The sequence below is a fragment of the Podarcis gaigeae genome (assembly GCF_964106915.1).
Source record: "Podarcis gaigeae genome assembly, chromosome: 4".
Lineage (NCBI taxonomy): Eukaryota > Metazoa > Chordata > Lepidosauria > Squamata > Lacertidae > Podarcis > Podarcis gaigeae.
Genome location: NC_139677.1, coordinates 34,744,348 through 34,762,833, shown reverse-complemented (window position 1 = coordinate 34,762,833; position 18,486 = coordinate 34,744,348). Strand labels below are relative to the sequence as shown.

The window sequence follows — 18,486 nt, the reverse complement described above, 5'->3', positions numbered from 1 at the left end:
TGTAATGGCACACACAATGTATACTTCCTCTTTCTCAAATTGTTTTACATTGTTTCTTTGAAGAGAAAAGCACACACGCATGCCAGTTTGCCAAAAGAGGATAGGCAAAGACATGGAAATGAGAATTAGCCAGCTGAATTGATAAGAGTAACAAGATTCAGCTTCTACCAGAGGAAAACTCCCAAGTCACTGGGTGGCTTCTGGTATTATTCCACCTCTTTTAAAAATGCCATCTAAAAAAACACATGCCATCTTATGTTTAAATAATATCAAATAGCGCATTATGATGGTTTCAAATTTGTAAAGGATCACATGGAAGTAAGAGAACCCAGAGAAGCAAACAAATGCTCTATATCCATAATAAAATAAACCTCTCCCCCCTAACAGACTATCAGCAAGCAAACAGAAATTTCACAGCAAAGCTAAATGGGAGAAATAACCTTCTAATTATAACAGATTTTACACATCTTACACAAGTGTTGATTTGTTCACACCTCACATTTCCTTCCAATTTGCCTATATAGGGCATTACTCAGAAACACAATGTCCGATGATGATGTATATTCCCTTAATAAGAAACCTCGTTCTTTTTTTAAACAAGAAAAAAATATATCTTCCAATGCGTTATAGATTTCAAAGAGAAAGCTGAATATGTATGAGTTGGAAACTATGTAGAAGGCTGGGTAAGTGGAGCCAAGATAGTCACGTCTCAGTTTAGCCTTATTCTAGGTCAGCAAGATAGGGCAGAACAGCTGCATTAGTAGGCATAAGATCCCTGAAGTCAGGCAAATGTGTGATTATTTAATGTTATTGTTATATCTCAGAGAGCTGAGGCCCCAGGTCCCTTATGGGTTGCCAGAGGAGCTATGGCACAAAACTTGACAGTATCACAGATTATAGCGACCACAAGGAGAACTATCCAGCCTGTTAAGTATTCTTCCACTCTTTGTGGCCAAAGTTCAGTGGTGCCAATGGAAGCTTCCCTGCCTTGCCCAAATAGCAACTTGGAGGAAGGGCTTCAAGGGGACTATGGTGCAGGAGAAAAGAATTAAACCCACCTCCCCATGTGGTACAATCCTAATCCTGCCTGAGGCCACAAGAGTTGCTATTGACACTTCTGCAAAAAGAAAGAAAAAAAGAAAGGCAATTTCAAAGCTGTCTTTACATGTTAAACATGTGAAGGGGTTCCATGTAAGTCAGAGCAGAGCAGAGCAGAGCAGAGATTCAGGCTTGTAGCAGGACCTTGGAGAGCTCCAAATAGAACCAAAGCCAAGTCTAGGCCTGGAGAGGAGCATAAAAGCAGGAACCATTGGTTGCTAGAGATGTCTTGTAAAGACAGGTCTTTGGTCCAGCCTTTCCCTGACTGTACCCTGTTTTATATGTTTGAATCCCCTTTATATACTTTTATATGTTTTCATGCTATCGTTTCATCGGCTTTATGTTGCAGTTTTGTTTTAATGATATTGTTTGCTTTGTATTGTATACAAATAGAGATTTCAAAAAATATTAAGCAGCTTATAAATGCTTTTAAATAAATTAAACTGGCTACAGTAAAAAAAAACCACACACACCCAAAGAGGGCTACAGTGACAAATTGTTTTGCTCTCAAGGCTGGAAACTAGGGAGTTGTGCCAAGGGCTACTTGCGGCGGAGAGGGTTTTGAGAGGTGGCACCATCCATAGAAGGAAGTGCCAAGCATATGGGGCAAGAATGCAGAAAGGACAGAGCAGACAACCTTTGGAATGCCCAGGGTGGTGGAGCTAGAGAAGCAAAAATACCATAAAAAGGGATGTAACAGGCTACAAGATCAGAAAGCCCTGCAGGGCAAAGTCATGGGAGGGGGTTGAAGGTAAAGTGAAGGCAGAAGTGCCAACTTGGCCCTGTGACCGTGGGTGCATGGACCTGGCACCGAAATCTGTGGGTGCCCAGGCCCTTCATGGGGAATTTTGTAAGAGCTCAGGCATCCAGGGAGTTGGTACCTATGAGTGAAGAAGCTTGCACTGCGTGCAGGAAGAGGGCTGCTGCAAGAAGGGTTGCTGCTGGACTCACCTTTGGGCTGCCCTCCCACGGCTGCCATCACCTAGCGGTCTGTGGGGAAACCTGCACCAAGAAAGGACACCTCTGCAGTCTTCCTGGCCTCAGGAAGGAAGGAAATGAAGGGCACCAGGACTGATGGATGGCGCATGAAGTCCTTGCTCTTCCACCTTGCGGGTTTATTTATTGTGAGCCTGTGGGGAAAGCAGGGTATAAAAGAATAGAGCAGAAAGAAATCTCAGCACATAATTACAGAATGGCAAAGTTGGTCATCTAGTCAAACCCCCTGCAATGCAGGACCCTTTACTATAGCATCCCCTGGTGGTCTAGTGGTTAGGATTCGGCGCTCTCACCGTTGCGACCCAAGTTTGATTCCCGGTCAGGGGAAAGAAATACAGGATTGATGGAAGTCAAAAATTTGAATAAGATGTTAAAGTATGTTTAATTACTGTTGAAAATGATATGTTAAAAAAAAACTAATAAAAAATTATATTAAATATATATATATAGCATCCATGACAGACAGATGGCCATCCAACCTCCAAGCAAGGAAAGTCCCCCAACCTCCCAGCAGATGCATAGGAGGAGCAGTTTCTGAGGGGAAACTTCGTAGCCCAGACCCTGAGAAAGCGGCCCAAACTTGGGCTGCTTTCCTAGGCGCTTCGAGGCCCACTAGCCGCTGGCAGCCAGCAAGGCCAAGAGGGGGCGAGTCCTCAGCGCTGAGGGCGGCTCTCCTCGGAGGGCCTAGCCCCTCGGCTCCCCGCCATGCCCTCGCTCCGTCCGCACACGCCCCTCTAGGTGGCCCCGCGCTGCGCCTCGCGCCTCTGAGGAGAAGCTGCACCTGTGGCTGCCGCCGCCTGTCCCACGCCTGCTTTGGCGCGCGAGGCTCCACCCGGCTCGCGCCTGAATGCGCGCCCAGCATTGGCGCTGTCGCCAGCCGCCGCCGCCGCCGCCTGAGTGGAGGCAGCACTAAGCGGAGGAGGGCGCGAAGGCGGCGGCTGCTGCTGGTTCCTATCGAGGTGGCCTCAGCTTGGCCCCAGGCGCCCAGCCACAAGGGCTCTCTGAGGGTGCCCGCGTGGCATGGACGGCGCCCAGAGGAGCCGAGCAGAGTCTCCTGGCGGGAGAAGGCGGCGGCGGCGCCCGTCCGAGCTCGGCGCCCTCAGCTCGCCGGTGCCCTGAGCGCCAAGTCCGAGCCGCGGCGCTCCCTCCCTGGGCGAGGCGTGTGGGGAGTGCGGGGGGGGGAGGACCGGGCGGCGCGGGGTGGGGGTGTTGGGGGGGCAGTTCTCCTCAGCTGCCTCTCTCTGGCTCTCCTCAAGAGCTTCGCCTCAGCCTCCTGCGCTGGGCGGGAGGGGTGGGCGGGGGGAGCGCCGGAGGAGCGAGAGAGAGAGGCAGGCGAGGGGACTGTCGCCTCCGCCTCTTCCTCGGCGGCTCTCGGGCAGCCGGAACCGCACGCGGCCGCGGCGGCAGCTGCTGCTGCTGCGGCGGGAAGGGAGCCCGGAGCGGAGGGATGTGGGGCTTGGGACGAGGCAGGATCTTCGGCGTCTTCTCCGCTCCGGTCCTGGTGGCCGTGGTCTGCTGCGCCCAGAGGTAGGAGCGGCGCCTGGCGGGGAGGGGAGGGAGGGGACGCCGCGGGGGGGGGGGAGGGCTGCGGCTCGACCAGCCACCCGAACTGACCAGAGCTTCTTTTTCTGCCCCCCTTGCCGACCTCTCTCTCCTTCTCGCTCCTTCGCCTTTCTTTCCCTCACCCCTCCTTGTCGCGGATTTCCATCTCCTCCCCTTTATCACTTCACTTTTCCTCACCCCCCCTTTTAATTTATTTTTATTTATTTTTTTAAAAAAAACCCTTCGCATCTTTTCGGACTTTTCTTACCCCTCTCACCCTTTTCAATCTCTCCCCCCCCCTTTCAAATTTCTCCTCAAACTCCTCCTTTCCCCCACAGTGTGAGCGATCATGGGAACATGTCCTTCGTGAAAGAAACGGTGGATAAATTGCTGAAAGGCTACGACATTCGCCTCAGACCGGATTTTGGAGGTGAGTCTCTGGTTTGGTGTCTCTTGTTCTTCTCTGTCTCGGATTCTGTGCGGGGTTTTTTTCCCCCTTGGGGAGGGGGAGGAGGAATATTCTTGAGAGAGAGGAGGGGGGGAAACCATGTTTCTACCAAGTGTGGGGCCAAGTGACACTGTCTCCTGTTCTCCATTAGGCCCCCCAGTGAACGTCGGGATGAACATAGACATTGCCAGCATCGACATGGTGTCAGAAGTCAACATGGTGAGTAGGTCTCTGGTGACTTCGGCATGGACATGGCTGGGAACTTACTGTGTTGGATGTCAAGCTTTTTCAATGGTCCTGAATCTCAGTTTTGGTGATCACGCTCAGAGGCAGAGGAATCATGGAACTGTAGACTTGGATGAGACCCCAGGACCACCTTATCTAGTCTGCGTCCCCCTCCAGGAAGCTGGAGTGTGCTTAGGAGGGGCAGTAGGTGGAAGGGTATTGAATAAGAGGCCCTTTCAGCCAGAGAGCACCTGGGCTGAAAGTTTTGACAAGTGCCGGAAACTAGCAGTTGCTAATCTTCGGCATTTTCTGTCGGAGGTGACCCTGGCCCCTGTTATATATACATTGAGGTTTGTGATGCTACTCTTTGCTGCTTGGCGAGGACCGCTTGTTGATTTGAGAAGTTGTAATGCAGCAAAAGCCGGATCTAATGGCTGGCTTGGGTGTGTCATACGCAGTTAGTACTTGCATGTGGGGGTGTTCAGTTGATGGCAGCAGAGTAGACTGCATGCTGAAGGGGATAAAGCAGGATTTCAGAGTGCTGTCTCAGGTGCTGAAAGGGAACTTCTGTTGCCCAGATGCATCTGTTGTTCCTGCTGCTTGCTGGGATTGCAGATGTCACCCTAATCAGAGTTTTAAAACTGCACTGCTTGTATTGTGTGTGAAGGAGGCATTGCACTGTCTAAATCATGACCTGGTTCCACTTAAAAAACCCTTGCTGCTTGTCACCGCTGTAGAGCATGGAACATTTCAAATAATAAGTGCAAATAACTTCGAACCAAGTAACAAATGTGTGGCTTTGCCATGCGGCAAATGTTTTTGGCACATGAGAACTTACGCTGCATCCTATTCCCACTTTCCTGGGAGTAAACCCCAATGACGTTAATGAGGCTTACTTCTATGTGTACGTTTGCACTGTTAAAAGTAAAAGATATATCACAATAGAGCTGGGATCTCACTAATGAGCTGGTTAGGGAAACTTTCCCCCCAATATTAAATGGGATATATGTGCGAGCACTTTATCGTATTTTGCAGTCCTAAATATACCTTGTTTAAATGCTTCATTTGCAAAAAGAGATATCTAGAAGACTTCTTTTAAAAACTATGGCATAAATATCAAACATATCTAAAAGTCTCAAGTTAGTATAAATATATTATACTAATTGGGGTTTTTTACTTTTATTTATATGTTCTTTAATAATAAACATGTTGGGTGCTATGTTGTTTGAAAATAAATAAAAGAGAATGTATCAACAGTGTTTTAAAGAATAAACAGAATAGAGGAAATATTAGAGAGAAACTATTTTAAGATGCGTTCTAATCCTCTACTAAACTGGATAAAGTAGTTTTTAAAAATCCCTTTTGTTGTGCTTCTTTGTATGCTTAGAATGTGTTGTTTAGATTGAATTTATTTGACCCAATAGATTACTGTATTCTTAATACAATTATGAGCAGAATAAATTACTTTTTTGTGTTTGGTTGTTTGGAAAATCTTAAAAGGTGTGGCTTCTGCAGAAGAAACAACTTGATTAAAATATGTTGATTAAAATATGTTGACATATTACTTGTTACTTATAAGTTAAAAACATCACAGTTATTTACTATTGAACCCAATACCTTTACAGTCACTAAATGATTTTGACTGTCAGATTTATTAAGTTTAGAAGTTATTTGTGTTTCTATAGTTCTTTGGTGATTTATGATGGTCTCAGATAATACAAGAGGCAGGTTTGCTGTTCTCAGATGGGACACTGGTTCTTAACACAATATTGAACACATTACTTACCGTATCTGCCCTGGAAAATATCAATTGTGGTTTCTCCTTTTTTTCTCTTATGCTGTTTTATATTTAATACTCCAATCCTAACCAAATTTTCTGGGGAATAAGGTTACTTTTGGCTGTGGTAGAGAAGTGCAGTGAACAGGAAACACAGATTAAGTGTACTTCCTGTCTTTCTGTATATCATCAAATTAGAAACAGCTTCCCATTCCAATGGGTGCTTTCCAGTATTAATCATGCTTAGATAAGACCTAGTGAAATCTCTATCTACTGCGAGTATGACTTATTTGGCTATCACCCATTGATTTTAATGGGCCTTGTTTCTAAGTACTTCTGTGTGGGACTGTATCCTAATCCTTTGACAGCTTAACCTATTATCTACACTTCTTTTTGAGCAGGCGTTTACTGTTTTTCAACTTCAGGAAATGCTGGTGGATATTTTCAGAGTATTTTCTTCAAAGGGTGTTGGCCAAAAATAGCTGAGGAAGCCTCAATTGAAATTAGAAGGAACAGAACACACAAGAGTAATTGTGTTGTGATACAATGCAAACTTAACACACGTGTTCTGTACCCTCAGTTACTGTCAACTCAGGGCAGAGATGTGGTCCCAACTCTGTGTTTTGAGGTAATGAGGATTCTGGAGGAAGACCATCCAGAAGGTTAGCCAGGTTTGTCTTACAGCACCTTGAAGACTAACAATTTGATGATGGCATAAGCTTTTGTGGACTACAGTACATTATCCAGAGTTACAGTATGTTATCCAGAGTTGCAGATACAGGTATACATAGTGGCAAGGAAGAGGACAGTAAACAGTGAGGTCAGAAGGAAATTAAATTCAGGGAAGTTCTGCAGTTCATTTCCTTAATTCTTAAGGTTTTTTGGTGCTGCAAGTCTCTTTGTTGTTTCTGGAACAAGAAGCCACTTGGAGCAACACCCTCCTAAGTACACCAATCCATAGCTGCAGGTGCCTTGTCCATTGTCCTTTCCTCACAACTGGGGAAATAGTGGAAAGCTGTTAGGGCCAGGGTGGGATTTTCAGAGAAGACACTAGCTGTTCCTGCTAAATTTGTAAGCAGGATGTATATCCTCAGCTCGATTAGATCTCCAATAAAAATAGTCGGGACTGGAGATTTTTTTCAGGTTGGCAAATTGGTATAGCCATAAGTTGAATTGGCTTTAAGTTGCCTGAACTTTGCTGCTGCAACTAGTTATAATAAAATGTCTATACTGCATTCCCTGCCTCCGGTATTTGCAGAGAGTGCATGGAAGAAAAGACCTCATTGCTCAATTATGGCCCTTCCCCATAGTAATTGGTAAACAACTCTGGAATCTATTGCTGTTTTATATAGTCTGCCACAAAGTGCTTATAATTGGAAGAATATATTTAGTTTTAAATCTGTACCTCCGTATGCCCAGTACTTAATCACATTTATTCATCAGTGGGTCCTGAAACATTGCAGGGTTCTGATTTATTAGGCCAAGTCACATGATGAATGGGATGTTTAAAATAAACAGCTTAAGTAATGAATACAAGCATGACAGGGACAGAACATATATTCCATCTAGTCTGGTACCCAGTTAATTGATTATCCTAAGAATCCCTTGACAGCTACAGATGTAGGTTGAAACGTCTCGCGCAAATGGCTATCTACTTCATGTTAGATGTCCTGATTCTTGAGACACATATTTGAGCTCAGGGACTCACTTCAGAGCAGGGCTTATGTCCCCAAAGAAGCAATTGGTGACATTTAATTTCTGCAGTTGTGCACTCTGTTCTACATACAAGTGAGGTTAGTAATTTGTTTAGAAAATGGGAAAATGCCAGTCATGGTTGGGAGGTGGTTTATTGTGTAGTCTAAGCTGCTGTTGCTGGGTGAGAAGTGAATCTGAGCAATGCGATACAGGGTGTTGGGGTCTTCAAACCCATTCTGCTGTGAAAACCACCATATTAGGTTATGGAAAGGGGGTACAGTGAGAGTTCCCCAGTCTATCTCCTGTTAAAGGTGTTTGGGGCCATGGCTTCATAGAGAGAATTAAACCATGTGGAAATCTTAACTTACAGCTAGAGGGTGCAAAGAAGGGAGCCAGAAACTGACTTTTGTGATAGATGGGATGAATGTGAAAAGGGGGGGGGGCATAACACAAGGACCCCAGCAATGAGATGTACAGTACTGCACATCCTTGTGTGATTCCTGTTACCGTTTTCGTTCCAACCACAATTGTGCTCCCTTCGCAAGTGTAGTACTTCTCTACACTGGAGTAAATGGTAACTAAGGGTGAAATCCAACAGTGAAATAAGTTTCAGCTGTGCAATGGAACTTCCTCACACTCTCCTCTCCCTGTGTTCCCCCTGTGCCCCCTATAAATATGTTCCAATGGGTTGGGGAAACTTCCAGAATAGATTCAGGGGAAGCACAGGGAGGGGAAGTTCCACTGCACAGCTGAAACTCTGTGTGCTAGCAGAACTACTTCCCCATTTGCTTATATGGGAGAAAAGAAACAGTACAGATGGTAGCCCATTTCCTTTGCGGCATGGAAATTGATGGAAACTACTGGGAAACAGATCTGCTCCTTTCTGCATGCCCTCTGCCTCTTTGTATAATGCATAAGCCACTTGCATTTACTTAAGTGTGATGGAACTCTGGGAGCTGCCCTTTTCTATGGCAGGGGTTCCCAAACTTTGGTTTCTGGACCACCAATGGTCTGCAAGCTTCATTCCTCTGGTCTGCAGCATATCTGTGTATTCGTGGTTGAAGATGGGAGACAGCACAGCCATTGCATTAAATATTCATAGAGATTTTTTTTTCTAACTAGATTGCTTTTTTCATTACTTATATTGTATTTTATTGTATTGCAATTCAAATTCCATGGAATTCAAATTGCCCTGCAATAAAATACACTGTATAAGAAATAAAATAAGCAATTAAAATCATACAGCATCTAGCACAACACATTACAAATTCTACCACAGGCAGAAAAACCATTAAGAGGTCCAACAAGATGACCAGCAATTTTCAGGTGATCTGTGGCAGGAAATTTTTTTGAACCACCGTTCTGTGGTATCTCTGGTAAATAAAATTTATTAATTACAGGCAATTTGATTTTACCAGAAACCTCGTTAAAATGTGCACCACTAATATTTACTGTGGCTTGTATTTGATGAAATCGTGCTCATGTTGGACCCTTTGAAATCTTTCGTCTTAAACATGACTAACTTAAATTCGTTGGTTTTAATGTGTCTAGATGAAGCTGTTTTCATAACTAAATTGTGTTTCATCATCCTGTTGGGACTCTCTGCTTGTCAGACTATATTTTCATATAATTAAGCTTCAGGATACTCCAGAATGTAAAGATTAGTGCTTGATTTAAAACAACATCTTTTTTTTTACATAACACAATTCTGAAATGAATATATAAGCGGTAGATCAACCATCATATTGGTAGTCCACATTAGAATTATTAATCAGATGCATGTAATACCAAGATGATACTGTGGTTTTTAAATTTTTAACCTCAGTAATTATTAAAGCATTTCAGGCACACTCTTTAAACCTGGTAGTGGTAATGATACTAATTTATTTGATTTAAACCTAGACATTGGAATCAGCTTTTTGCATAATTGGTCTATTAAAACCTGAACTCTACCTTAAAGATAGAGGATTAATGTATTCAAATAAATCAAATTACTAGAACTGTTTTTACCATAGTACCTTAAAGGCAGCACACAATTTGACTGTCAATTATATTATAGGCTTTGTTACAAGTATTGTAGCTCAGCATATATAATCAAATCCAATTCTTAGCGCATATATATATATATATATATATATATATATAAAATCACAGCCTATTATAAAGCTGCAAATGTAAACTTCAGTTAAGTAAAATGCTAGCTTATGGAGTTCTAGATGCTCAGCAGGAGTTTATTTACATTTTAGAATTTTGCCTCCTTATGTTGAAATGGATAAAAATAGGACATTTTCTCTAAGGAATTGTCTGCTGCTAGATATGATTTATGGAGTAAGAGAAGAGTGTTTTGAGTGGGCCTGTACTAAGTGTCTTCACTTGAGGTTTCTTTTCCCCAAAAAGATGTCCAGAGTTATGTTGAACATCTGCTAGGGATCAAAAGGTAGCTTTAAATAGCCTTCCAAGATCCTCTACAACGTATCTCAAGTTTCTATACATCTTAGTAATGCTCTAACTACCGTATTTACTCAAGTCTAATGTGCCATTGAATCTAATGCGCACCTCAGTTTTCAGAACCTTGGAACCCCCAAAAGTATTTGCTGGTGAATGTAAATGCACCATCAAGTCTAATGTGCACCTTAATTTTTACAATGTAATTTGGCCCAAAAAAGGTGAGCATTAGATTCGAGTAAATATGGTATATGTCAATCAGCCGATGGTTAGGGGGTCCAGCAGACTTGGCAGAGCTTTTGTTACATATCTAGCTCCATCATCAAAAAAGAACAGAATAGCACCTTATTATTTGCAGTTCTGTGCCCTGTTTTAACCTCCCCACTGAACCAAAATGATGTTCAGAGATTAGACTGTGTTTTTTTAGATGTCTCCTTCCTTTTTTTCAGATTTGAGGCATTAAAGGATGGTGTTGAGCATGCTAATAATGTATCTGAGTAAATGCAGTCTGATTCGTACATTCAATAACCAATGTAAAATTGAAAGTAATTAGGGTTTGCAAAAGTAAGGTTGATTTGCAGTTGAGAATCAATTCTTAGTAGCTGGCTTAATTTGTCTTAGAATGTCTGTTCAACTTGCTTAGAATCCTTTGGAGACTGCACTTAGTCTAGAAGATGAATGTGTTTCCTGATCTATACCAGAGCGAGCATATAGGACACACATTTTATACAAGCGTCTCTCAGCACACTAAAATGCAATAATAAGGTGGTGCTACTAATCTAGGCAATGGTGAAAATTTAAGATAATTTATATGGAAGTTTATCTTCAGCAAAAGAGTCTTAATTTGGTGGGTGGGGGAGGCACTATGGGTTTTCAAGATTTGCTAGCTTCTCCCAGGTCGGGTCATCTTGTTACAAAAGCCTGACAGTGAAGACTCAGGGGAGCTGTTCACAGCTATCCGAGTACATTTTTGCTGTAAAGTTATTGAAGATGGTGAGGTTAAGTGTGCTTTGCTGCAGAAACAAAAACTGGCAAATCTAGATCAACCAGACTGTTTCAAAACTGGTGTAGCTATGTGTTTGTGAGAAACATATACTGTATGAGCAGCTTGCTTAAAGCTCCCCCATACTGTGCTTGTATTAAAACCAGAAAGAGTGAAGTAGCATAAGCTGTGACCCATGTTATTTATATATTTGTTTCAAGAATTTATATACTGCCCTTCACCTAGGAGTCACAGAGCAGGCCACAACATAATAAAATCCACGTCTTTAAAATGAAACATGCAGGTCCCACTATACAAACCTAATTTGTTCCTGGAAAAATAGTTCATAAGGCAACTGTTTGTAGAATGACCTGAACATTTCCATCATTTAAGGGGGAAATTCCATTGAGTTTCTGACCCAGAACAGTTTTGCCTCCAAATTAAAAACAAACAAACTAAAAAGCATAGATTGGTGAAGGATGGCAGATTAGATTACAAGCAAACTTCTATTTCTCTCCATGTTGATTCAACTTGTTTCCAAGTTCAGCCATGTAATATGAATGTTCTCCTTACAAAGGATCAGCCAGACTGACTTCCTCTTTATTAGAATCATAGAATTTTAGAGTTGGAAGGGACCCAGATGGCCGTCTAGTCCAACCTCCTGCAATGCAGGAATCTCAACTAGATTACACATATACAGATGGCCATCCAGCCTCTGCTTAAAAACCTCCAAGGAAGGAGAGTCTATAGCCTCTCATGGGAGTCTGTTCCACTGTCAAACATCTCTTACTGTCAGAAAGTTCTTCCCAGTGTTTAGCTGGAATCTCCTTTCTTGAATCCGTTGCTTTGGGTCCTAGCCTCTGGAGAAAACAAGCATTTGGCAGGCCACAGATTGCCCATGTCTGAGTTAAGGAATGCCTTCATTTGGTTACATGGATCCTGGTGTGAATTCACCTCTCTGGCATTTGGCTAGAATCTTATGAAAAAAGTTATCGACCTTCATTTCCCCCAAAAAACTTCAAGGTTCCCAGGAATTATTGCCCCAGCCTAAATGCAGCTCATTTCCTAATAACAGAGAGGGTGAGAAAGAAAATACCCCAGGATTAAAGTAAGAGAAGAAAATGTAGGATTAATTCTCGCTCTCACATCCTTTCCAAATGTTTCAGCTTTAAGGCATCTCCAAAACATGTGAACTAAATTGGCAGAAAGTTCCTAGGCACACACAGGCATCATTATCACTAAGTCCAAGATGGTACAATTTGACAGAGCACCAGTGTATTCATAACAGAGTGTTTGTGTTCCAGAGCTGCACATGTAAGGTAGTTAAATTAATAGGGGGGTGGGAATAGGGTTGGTTTTTTGGAATCTGAATACTTTAAATCCAAATTCTTGGATTTTATTTATTGGATTCTTGCAGTTTATTTATTTACTTTATATATAAGAGTAGTTATAAACCACAAATTCAAGAAAAAATATCAAGATAGTATACAGTAAAAATAAAGTTCCAAATTTATCAAGCCCTGGGTGTGTAATTCCAATTCCAAATGCTGTAACACTCATGATGGGATCACTTTGGTTCTGATACTGTATATTTCTCCATACATCTGTATGTTTCCTACCCAGTTTTATTTGGAATGTTAGAAACAGATTTAACCAAAGAAGTTAAACAGGGTCTTAATAGAGAAAAGTTCATGTTTGTGAAGTGTGTGGTTGGCTTCAAAAGGGATGGGTGAAAAGATTTCCAGATCCACAACTAATAGAATAATAGAATTGTGGAGTTGGAAGGGACCCTGAGGATCATCTAGTCCAACTCCCTGCAGTGCAGGAATAGGCAGCTGTCCCATACGGCGTTCGAACTTGCAGTCTTGACGTTATCAGCACCACGCTCTAACCAGCTGATCTATCATTTCTCTGAAGCATGGGAAGGGGAACGCAAGCATGGTCCCATTACATACCATACTTTTCTGTGTATAAGACGATGTTGGTTTTTTTTTACCTTAAAACAATGCTTAAAAATTGGGGTCATCTTATACATGGGTATTGCAGACGGGGGATGGTGGAAATGATTTCTGTCTTGAGTAGTAGATTGTCACTGGTGTTATTGCGGGTGATAGGCTGCTGTGGCAATGTCCACTTGCAATTGCTGCTGCAATGCCCACTTGAGATTGGTCGCTGCTTTGAGAATGTCCTCTGGCGACTGGTCGCTGCAGCAGCAATGGCTGCTGGTGATTGGGCTCTGCTGCGGCAGTTGGGTGCGTGATTGGTGGCTGCTGGTGTCGATAGGAAATAGGATAGGAGGTTTCTGCGTTGCGTTCAATCGGAAGCATTTGGAATTTCTGGAAGCTTTTTTGACATTCCTCCCATTCTGGACAATCTCCCCTCATTTTCTTAATATTGAGTCCCCAAAATTAGGGGGCGTCTTATCCACAGGGGTGTCTTATAGACGGAAGAGTATGGTAAATGTAAAGCAAATTTGAGGATTCCTTCTCAAGGAAAATATCTGAGGAACTTTGAGGGAAGGCAAAGGGAGTTTGTATAAATCTAGCAACGTTTTCCAGTGCTGTTCCTAACCCTGGCCCCAATGTAGGAGTGTGTGAACTGAAACTTGTTTGCCATGAGTGCAGCCCATTTGTGATTATGTTAGTTACATCATGTCCATAAAGCATCTTCAACAGCATTTATTGTCACCCTAAGCTAGTATATTCATAAATCAATAGATCACCAGCTATTATTGTTTTAATATTTTAGTGCCAACAGTCTGCTAGATTTGGTACTGTATGTACATCATCATCTAATTGATATGTTAACACTCAACCTTGACAGCAACCTTAGCAATATTTTAGGAGTCTGTCTCCCTGAGATCTCTGCTCAAGCTCGGTGCCAGCTTAAATGTGTGATGGTGAGAAAATGTTTTGCATTTCCCTTTTTAATTTTGTTGTTCCCGCAAAGGTTGGGGCTGGATACTGATTCCAGAGGATAGTCTGCTAACAGTTTATGTTTACTGATAATTATGGATTCATTTAATTAAACGCCTACATTCCTGCATTTTCAGAAATAGTAAAGTCATTAAGGTTGAGCCAAATATAGAAGATCTAATAACATAGCTTAATAATTAGTATATTAGATATAGCATGGTGATACAACTTTAAGAAAGTTGAGAGTTAATCACATCACACTGATAGATTACCCTGAATATTGGAGGGAATTGGGAGTTACATATGGGAATTAATAGGAGGCTGGTTAGTTTTTCACACTGGAGCAAGCTTACATGTCACTTCTCCTTCTGTTATGGTTTGTTTTGGAGGTTTTTTTTGGCTTTAACTGTATTTTGTATCACTTATTACACAACACCACAGTAGCCTACATGAGAGAAGGAAAACAGAGTGCTTGATCTGAGTGTTTGAGTCTTGTGGCATTTCTCCTTCAGTAGCCGAACAGAACATCTATGTATTTCTGTACATGGACAATTTTTCCAGTGCTCTCATAAGAGTGCTCCACTATGGGCCTTGGGGTTGTTGGAAATCCCACCAATGGTAGTTCAGCCTGCTTGAATATTTGGCGAATGGATTGGAGTGGTCTGTGCCAACCATTGCCCCTTTCCATCTCTGCCAAATCCATCTCTCTTTTCCAGTCCAGTGCAAGGGGATTTTATATTGCACTTCAAATCTTTTAAATGCTGGTGCCCCAGGGTTACTACATTTTAAAATGTTGGCCCAGGGAACATGATAACAGCCACTAGAAGCAGCAATTTAAAACATTCTCCATGGATAAGGTTCCCTGTTTGTTGACCGTCAGCACCAAATTCCTTAGTACTAATTCTCACCTGCATGACTTAGCCATGCTGATTTGAGAGTTGTAACAGGAGTTTCCAACCACCTCATGAAAAGAGAAGACTTGCTGGAAAAGACCCTGATGTTGGGAAAGATTGAGGGCACAAAGACAAGGGGATGACAGAGGACAAGATGGTTGGACAGTGTTCTCGAAGCTACCAGCATGAGTTTGACCAAACTGCAGGAGGCAGTGGAAGACAGGAGTGCTTGGCGTTCTCTGGTCCATGGGATCATGAAGAGTCAGACACAACTAAATGACTAAACAACAACAACAGGAGTTTCAGTCAGGTGGCAACAAAAGAATGGACTCTTGAAAGTGCATTCTTGCTCTTGAGATATTTGAGCATTATCTTAGCAGTTTTCTTTCTACAATTGAATGAGAGAGCAACAGAGAACTCTGGATAACTTTGGATAACTCTGGATATGATCTCAGACACAATCCTCTGTGTAGAATGTACTCCTGTACATTAAGTGAATTTGGGCATATATTTCTTACTCTTTCAAAAATACCTAAGCTATATAGCTATTGCACATACAGATATAGCTTGTGATAATTTGAAGGGCACTACATTTTTGAAGGGCTCTTTATTGATGTTTATGTCTGATTGCTGATTTTGGTGTTTCACTGTAGAGTTTTTTTTTGAGGAATCTTTTATCCTTTGAAAACGTAATGATATTAGGAACCACTTAATGCTGCAAATTCTGATTTAGTAAAGAAGATTTCTTTTGCTGCAGCTTCTGTATAGGGTATATTTTATGTAGAATCATAGAATTGTAGAGTTAGAAGGGACTCTGTGGGTCATCTGGTCCAACCCTCTGCAGTACAGGAACCTCAACTAGATCATTCGTGGTCATCCAAGCTATGCTTAAAAATCTCCAAGGATCTCCAAGGAAGGAGAGTCCACTGCCTCTCATGGGAGTCTATTCCACTGTTGAACAGCTCTTACTGCGAGAAAGTTCTTCCAGATGTATTTCACATTCACTATTCAGTGAATACAGCAGCCAATATTTGTTGCAAATGAGGGCTGTGTATAGAGAATGGCACATTATTAATTTGCCGCTCTGTGATCTGAACTATTACAGAAAATGATCAGATCTTGTAAGGGTGAAGGAACACTAACAAAGTATGCCATCTCTGTTTCACTGCCATGTAGTCTGGCTGTCAGCCTGCCTGTCATTTGCCAGAATTATGCAGAAAGGAGAGAGAGAGAGAGAGAGAGAGAGAGAGAGAGAGAGATGAGTTAGGTATCCATATAAGAAGAGACTGTACAGATTATTGCAAGTTGCTGGTTGCTTTTTTGCCTTTAGGTATCAGATGTGGCGGTGATTGCGGAAGACACTAGAATCAAACAGGATTTTCTGAAACTCATAGAATTTGCAACACCAGTTCCAATGTAATATTTAGAACAGAACCAAGAGGGGTGGGGGTCCCTAAAATGGTTGTTATCATTCAAAAAGTTACCACCTCAGAAAGGTTTTGCTAGCACTCTTGGTATTTGAATACCTCAAATAAACCCAAACTGTCTGTTCATCTGTAAAAAGGTAGCACCACACAGTGTTTAAGCATGGGTAGGCATAAAGAGTTTTAAATCCCTAGCCACATTATGCAATAGATAAAAATAGACTTATCCATTAGGATATTAGAATCACTAGGCATCCAGACGTAAAAGATAATAATGTATTTCTAAAACTGTCTGAGCTGTCTTTCTTTATCCTAAGAAGGTATGAAAAGACAAGGCATATACAGGGTGAGTCCTTTAAAAGAAGCCCTGTGGATACAGAGTACACATGTTCTACAGGGCCTCTTTTAAAAGACTCACCCTGTACTTGCATAGTTACCAATTCTTAGAAGTCCATTTCTTCCAAAGAGGCCTGGGAAGCAAGGGATCTCCATGGGGCCTGTGACTGTGGCAGCCAAAGAGAGCAAGAAATTACTTCACGGCAGGAAACTCCATCTCAGTCTGGATTCTGAATCTTCCAGGAAATAGGGATCCCAACACTTGGCCAAAGGGAGTCCATTGGAACATGAACCAATCAGCGCTGTAGTACAAGGCAGCAAGAATCCAGACCTTGTGAAAAGGAAATAGGAGCAGATTAAGGCATGAATGACACTGTGCAGCCCAACCTGTACAACTTCACTTCTATCCAGTAATGAGGCAGTTTTGTATTTAATTAAGGGGTGGGTGGGATGGAACAAACTGAGAGATAATATATGGCCGCGACTTGGAAAGACTTGGTTAGGGTCAAAGATTCAAACGGTCCTTTCCCGTGTGTGACAAAACACACCCATACTATTTCTCTGTTGTAAATGTTGTACTTGACTTTTTAAAACCGAAGACAGAATATTAAACAGGGCAGTAAATGTTGGTTACATGGGGGAACAGGGTCTAACTGCTATAGCCAGCATGTTCTTTCTTCTGTTTGAAATGCCGTTATTCAGGCAGGACAATTTTGTATGTGTGTAGTTGTTTATTAATTTTAAATGAGTTCTGTTTGTAGCTACAAGTCATAGGAGCTGGAAATATTTTTTGTTTTTTAAATACTCCCTTCAGTTTTGTTTTGTGAGCAACAGAGTACTGTGATTACCATATTTTTCCATGTATAAGACTAGGCTGCTTTTTTTGCTAAAAAATAGGTTTAAAATTGGGCCTTGTCTTATACACGGATAGTGCTGAGGGGTGTTTTCTTAATTTGGAGTCCCCCAAAATTGGGGGTGTCTTATACATGGGGATGTCTTATACACGGAAAAATGTTGTAATTTAAGAACCCAAGTCCTGCTTCGGTTTCCTGTGAAAACAGTTTTACAGAATTTCCAACATTGACAGATTTTTGTTGCTGGCTTCATGCACCCAGTAATGTGGAACTTTTACTTGTCTGGTGCTATGAGAGGTTTTATATTTGGGTTACTTGTATCTGACTGCAAGGGGAAGAATCAAACAGCACCCTCCCTCCTTTGAATATCTGACAGTCTCAGTTCTTCTCCTTTCTTGCCCAGGAGTCACTTAAGCTCATCATGCAACATGGGCATGCCTCATATCAGCATCCTGTAAGCCAAATACCAGGCCCCATTGGCCCAGCAACAGGATTTTTAAATTATTCCTCCTTTCCAAACCTGGCTGTGGATACTAAGCCACTAGCAATGGAGGGAACCGGTGACACTTTGAGGAGCGTGCTGGATGCCGATTTTGGGGGCTTAAGGGGCATGCATGTGAGTAATGTGCTCCCCAAAGATTCCAGGGTGAACCTGGAGATCCAGAAGGTCTATAGTGCCTGAAAAGAGCCCCCCTCCCAGTGATACAGTCTTGAAAGAGACAGTGTTGTCTTGGTGGGTAGAGCCTCAGCACAGGGAACAATCGTCCCAATGACAAGTTGCTCCAGAATCCCTCATTGGCTAAGCGGCAGGCTCCCCCCCCCCAAAAGCCAAAATCTGAACGAACCAATTCGAGAA

General features: G+C 42.3%; 1 protein-coding gene across 2 annotated transcripts in view; it reads left to right on the top strand.

The window, feature by feature from the left end:
* The window catches only part of GABRB3 (gamma-aminobutyric acid type A receptor subunit beta3), a 194,520-nt gene that overhangs the window by 94,304 nt on the left and 81,730 nt on the right, over positions 1 to 18,486 (top strand). The window contains exons 1-3 of one of the 2 annotated variants that reach the window (XM_083734476.1): positions 3,357 to 3,621; positions 3,975 to 4,066; positions 4,236 to 4,303. In XM_083734476.1, the coding sequence (XP_083590602.1) occupies positions 3,542 to 3,621; positions 3,975 to 4,066; positions 4,236 to 4,303 (240 nt within the window). In that variant the 5' untranslated portion in view covers positions 3,357 to 3,541. Of the gene's footprint in view, positions 1 to 3,356; positions 3,622 to 3,974; positions 4,067 to 4,235; positions 4,304 to 18,486 lie in introns of those variants that run through there. The other variant, XM_083734475.1, reaches the window with a different exon arrangement.